The sequence below is a fragment of the Gavialis gangeticus genome, unplaced genomic scaffold, assembly GCF_001723915.1.
Source record: "Gavialis gangeticus isolate Ggan-Ray unplaced genomic scaffold, GavGan_comp1, whole genome shotgun sequence".
Lineage (NCBI taxonomy): Eukaryota > Metazoa > Chordata > Crocodylia > Gavialidae > Gavialis > Gavialis gangeticus.
The window spans coordinates 22,225,581-22,231,421 of NW_017728998.1; the positions used below are offsets into that span (position 1 = coordinate 22,225,581).

The 5,841-nt window shown below is 41.4% G+C and overlaps 1 protein-coding gene across 6 annotated transcripts in view; it reads left to right on the plus strand.

Moving 5' to 3' along the window:
* Positions 1-5,841, plus strand: part of ANKRD27 (ankyrin repeat domain 27) — a 92,443-nt gene that overhangs the window by 30,585 nt on the left and 56,017 nt on the right. For all 6 annotated transcript variants that reach the window (XM_019505609.1, XM_019505608.1, XM_019505610.1 and 3 more), the window contains one exon: positions 415-547. In XM_019505609.1, the coding sequence (XP_019361154.1) occupies positions 415-547 (133 nt within the window). The remainder of the gene's footprint in view (positions 1-414; positions 548-5,841) is intronic.

Here is a 5,841-nt window from a genome sequence, read left to right on the forward strand (position 1 = left end):
ATCTGCTAATGCATGATAAAGTGGGGTCAGCCTTGTTGATCACTTTGTCACATTGACAACTCATGTTCATCTTGGAGTCGTAGTTGACTCCAGGATCCCTTTCCACTGCTGTGCTGCTGAGAAGGTCATCCCCCAGCCTGTAATAGTATGACCCAATATTATTCTACCTCTTTCATGTGAAAAACCTTGAGGCTACTTCTGTTAAGGGGTTCTGTCTCCTATAGGCCAGAAGAGATGTAGCAGCCATATGTATTCCTGGGAGCTAGATTCATGTGCTGAAAGAATGTGCATTGTTTTCCAACTCTGTTACATCTGTCTACTTTAACTTGGGGATGAGGTGGTAGTGAAATATTAACAATAAGCCCATCTACATATCACTTATAAAGAATTACACTGTCATAATTTTTATTTTAGGATGGCAAACTTGAGCTACGTCAAGAACTTCAGGTTTTGCAGTTCGGCAAAGGATGAATTGGGATACTGTCTGACCTCAGTCGAGGCTGCAGTAGAATATATCCGACAAGGAAACCTCTCTGACAGACCAGCAGTAAGATATGACTTTCTTTTAAAGTACTTTATCTGCAACCATGTATCCCTGATGGATGGGATCTGCTTTTCTTAATATCCCTGTGAGGATGGGGAATTAAGCATTGGCTTCATCTGTAAGATGAGAAAGGAGCTAAGGTCACTGCACTCCCCCACTTGGGAGAGGAAGGAAGTTCATGTCAGCCAGGGCCTGACCTTGATGTAGGAAAATTCAGTACAAAACTGGGGTTCTGTATTTCCCTAGGCATAAATTTGGCCTAATGTTAATGATGAAACAGTAAGCTCCTTTAGAGTGAGAGTTGAAATCTCACCTAAAAGGTGACACTTCAAAACCCAGTCCCTTCACCTTTGCCACTCAGACGGACTTTGTTCCTGAAGTACACCTCTGAAAAGAATAGGGATCTAATACCCTAATTTCCAACCCCCCTTGTTTATAGTCAGTTGCATAGTAGCTGGTGCTGTACTTACTAAATCACCTAGACTACTTTTATGATGCATCTTCTGCATAATCCTAGGACACTATGGGCCACTAGTAGATTAATGTTGCTGTCTGAGACTAAACTAGCTTGTTTGTTCGTAAAAGGCTTTTGGTAGGAATGAATTAATCTTCAATTCTTTCTGTCTGTTCAAGCACTGCCTAATCTTGTGTCTAGAAAACTTAATGGCATTCTCTCTGATTGGTAACAGAAAAACAACGTAATGAATCCACAAGATAGGAAAGTGCATGAGGAGTAAACAAATTAATTAGAAGTATAACCTGTACATCACCTTGACGGTGAGGGAACAAGCTAATGTGGCATATTTATGCAAGATGCTGACTGCATGGTAGTGTCACAGCATAGATGGTGCTAATACACTACTGTGTTGTATTATTAGGCTACTGCAGAGTAGCATCACCTAAAAGACCACTTCAATACAAGTACTAAATAAATGTGCAGTAATGACTTCAGTAGTATCTCATGTAGGCCAGCTCCATGGCAGCAGCATTTTCAGGATATCTTTTCAAAGTAAAATTCAATTGTCCTGCTGGAGTACTTCCTTGTGTTGCTCTTTGCACATTGTTTTTAGAGTCAATACAATAGTACCAAATTTTTGAGAGCCTATTTTAAAGCCTTTGGCTAAAGCTTACAAATTAGCAGTGATATATCACACTATTTGCAATGCATAATGTATTTGTTAAACTTTGTGATACCAGCTTGACTTAACCTAGGGGTAATAATACTTTGTGATGCTGGATAGTAGAGGGGTTTGGGTTGTTGTGTGGTTTTTTTTATCACTAGCTCTTAATTCTTAACCTACCAGGGACTGGGAGTGCTGTAGGTACCATGAATTAATTTCACAGTGGGTGGGCTTGCCTTCTGTTGATTAGACTAAATCCCTGTAGGTCAGTTAAGGGTGGTATTTGATGAGACTTCAGAAGCTTCCTGAAGCTTATGTAATGTAAAGATCCATCTCACAATCTACATGTAATTAAGACTAGGCCCTAACTTTTTTATCACACTGTAAGCTTCTCCATCTTGATACATGAAAAAGAGAGATGTCATTCATGACATCTGATGCTTTTAAAACTAACAAGGGTTTCAAGGGTTAGGGTATGTGAGTCTTTTCATTGTCTGTTTTCTGCAATCTGCTGTTTGTTGAATCCTCGAAACACATTTTGGAGTATCTACTTCTGCAAAACCTAGGTGTTCCCGATCTGACCTGGAAACTAACCGATGTGAATGTGACCAGAGAGAATTCAACACGTCTCAGTCTGTCTGACTGCAAAGCACTGGAGTCTGGATCGTGGCCTGATTTAATGGCAAAATGTGCAGAGCTTGGGCTGGGAGAAATCCAGGGTGTAATCTTAAAACAGCTGTTTGTAGTAACTTCAAAATGATTTTTAGTATTTTTATAGTAACTTTCAATGATAATCTTTCCACAAACCTGTGGCACTTGGATCTGTTTGTATATTTAAAAAAGTCATGCTCTTTATGTAAAGAGAATATGGTTATCTATGCTATTGTATCGAATCCTTCTAAAAGAAATAAAGTGTTTAGTGTTTAAAAGAAGACATGCAGATTAGTTTTAATTTTAGACTTCTAACAAGCTTGAAAATCTACTTAATACTCCACGTGTAGGAGTAGCAGTGGCTTCAGCTCATCCCAGTCAAGAAGTGTGTACAGTCCTGAATTCCCTTTCTGAAATGGGGGGGGTGTGTGGAGGGGGGAGCTGTGTAATGTGTTCTTCCCTCTCTTCTGAAAGACAGCGAGTTGAGCTGAAACACAATAGCCTTCTTTTTTAAAAAGGCCTTCTTGCTTCAGTTCTAAAAACCAACAAAACCCCCCTACCTTCCTTGAAACATGGTTGCCTCCTTGAACCTCTGGTGTGATTAATTTTGTTTACATGTAGGAGATCTTATTAAAACTCTCTAACCAACATAGTACTAACAGCATTTCTTCAGATCCCAATCTCTCTTCTGAGAAGAAACTAATTGGCTCTTCTAGAGATCCAAATTGGGCATGAATAATGCTTCTGGAACAAAAATACTGGAATGGTGCAGACTATAAAGGCACTGGTGGCTCTTCAGTGTGACCTGGTAGTGGCAGTTAAAAAGCTCATCTGTACTTGGACAGAGATGGAAAGCTAGAAAATACCAGTATTCTGGGTTTGGGGGTGACAGCTTTTCTCCCTGATGCAGGAAATAAGGTTATGATTCATGAGGAATCTTTTTTCCTTGGTAGGTAGAGATTGTCTGAATCTTCCAGCTTCCTTGCATTAGAAGTAGCTGAAGACAGGCCCTGCTTGTATGCTGAGCAGTATGCAATCTACTGCCCATGGGTAAGGGAGCTAGAAACTGGTGCACATAATAGCCGCTTTATAGTTTCTGAAAAGCAGAGCAGAAATCTCTCTTGCTTCTCTACCCTTTTTACCAGTGAGAGGGGAGATGAGGCATTTGTGCACAAGGGATCCCTCCCACAGTGGTATTGCAGGTCTTATGAGGACACAACAACTGAATAATATTCAAAGGATTGATTCCCTAGAGTCTACAAATAATGCATTGCAATTCTCTCTGGCAGTACTTCCTGCTACTGAGGCAGAGATGTTTGGCTTTTTGTCCCTGAGCCTGGTAACCTTGCCAATCCAGGGTGCCCGGGCCTGGAAAGAAAAACAGAAGCTAAATGAGTAAACTACCAAACCTTGAATTTCACTGCAGGAACTCCTGTTTGAAAAATCTAACCTTAGCTACAGCAGCAGCTTCCATCAGTCAGCGTAAACCTTATCTTGTCTCTCCACTGGGCTTTAAAACAACTGGTCATAGAAACTTTTACCCAGAGTAGCACCAGTCTCTTATTAGGTGTCCCCTTGGTCTGCAAAGAAGGGCATGTTGAGTAAAGAACTGGAGGCGCAGAGTTGGTGGAGCTGGGAGAGAGCCACAGTTGGAGAATGGAGTTTAACAAATTGATCTTGAATAAGCATGTTGGGTGGCTGGCAAAAGAAATGGGGGCATGCAAATTGTAACTTGCACACATCTTGTGTCCATGTGGATGGTCAAACCACAAATACTGAATACCTGTAAAGCAGAACTAAGGAGTAATACTTGTGAGCTTTCACTTGATGCGTTTAGAAACTGGTAATGTGTTTTGGTTCCTGGAGTCCCATTCTTCCTGGAATCAAATATACATTTCGTGGTGTAGAGTTAGTGAAAGGGAAGCTTCCTCCACTCTGAACTGTATAGACATTGTCAGTTGCCATATGGGTGTCAAACTCATTTAACCCCATGGACCATGTGAATAGCACTGGGCTGCTCCATGCCCTCTGGTTTGGTGTGCTACATTTGCAGGCTGGCTCCACAGGCCAGATGTGTCAAAGTTGTGGCCTGCAGGTCACATCTGTCAGATTCACCAGCTGTTTTGCATGTCACTGGATCTTTCTCATTCTCAAACATTTGTTAGCAGCCCACAGTTGTCTGCAATTGCTGCTCATAAGAACAAAATCCCTTCTAATTAGTGATCCAGAATAGTGCTGATGGGCACTGAAGTTGGTTTATAATATCTTTGACTGTCTCAGTCCAAAGATAAGTGACACATGCCTGATTTATTTAACTTTTGGAAAAAGTCTGTTACCTGACTGCAGTATAAGCAGTGTCTTGGCATGAATCTGCTTGGAGTTATGCAGCCAAAACCATCATTTGTAGGGAAGGGGGCAGGAGAGGGGGAAGCAAGCTTAATTAAAAAACAAACAAACCCAAAAACAAAACAACAAAATCTTTATTCTAGTGCCATGGGTTGTGCAAAATAGTGGTAAAACCTAGCCAGTTGATACTTGATGCTGCAAAAGGCTAGTGAATCACTGTTTCTCTTTCCTATCTGTGAGGTATTTGCTAATTGTGAGGTATCGTCCGACTAAAGAAAAAGCTTTTCCCAACTGCCATGTGACAAGCTAGTTCCTTTCCCCCCCACCTCCCCCCGACATGTGGGTTGTCATCATTTATAGCTTACATGAAACTCTTGTCTCTCAACGAAAGCATTGTGGGGGAAGTTGTGCTGAGCTACTTCCCTTGGGGGTTTCTAGCATTCATTAGTTCCCCAGATTGCGATCAGCCTAGTACCTGACACCAGCTGTAATAAAACACTTGTCAGAGTTTTCATACAGAAGCCTAAGAGTATAACTAAAGTGAGTGTCTAGTTTGTAAGGGGCTCTGAGTAGCTATACGTCCAATGGAGCCTATCCCCGATCGCATTCAAGGCTCTAATGCAGCTGAAGGTGTCAAATATTCAACACCTCTGGAAAAAGTGATGCACCTAACTTTAGGTTTTACAAATACTGGTAACTTATCAAGACCTGAGCAAAGGGCTGGTTTAAGTAAGTGATAGGTGGAGTATGGCTTAGCAGCCTTATAAAAAGGCAACTTCTAGTGAACTGTGGAGGCAGCAAACAGAGGAGGAGTTTGCCTAGGGCAGTAAACTTCAACCTGCAATCCATGACTCCCTGGGGGTCTTTAGACTATGTCTAAGGAGTCTGCAAAAGATAACCATGATCAGAAATATGTAAATACTAACACTTACAATTCTGAGGGGTCCAAATTTCCATTAACATTTTTTTAGGGTTCTGCATATGAAAAAAGATTGAAAACCACTGGCCAAAGGAGTTTGCCCCAGTAGGGAGCCAGGGAGTAGGAGATTCTGCATGTATGTGGGTGGAAGTATGGGCAAGAGCCCTGGTGCAGGTGCTTGGTATGCAGGTTCCTGTGATGTGTCTTGTCTTTTCTTTTCTCTCTTCTTTCCTCCTCCCCCCACTTTTTTTTTTTTTTTT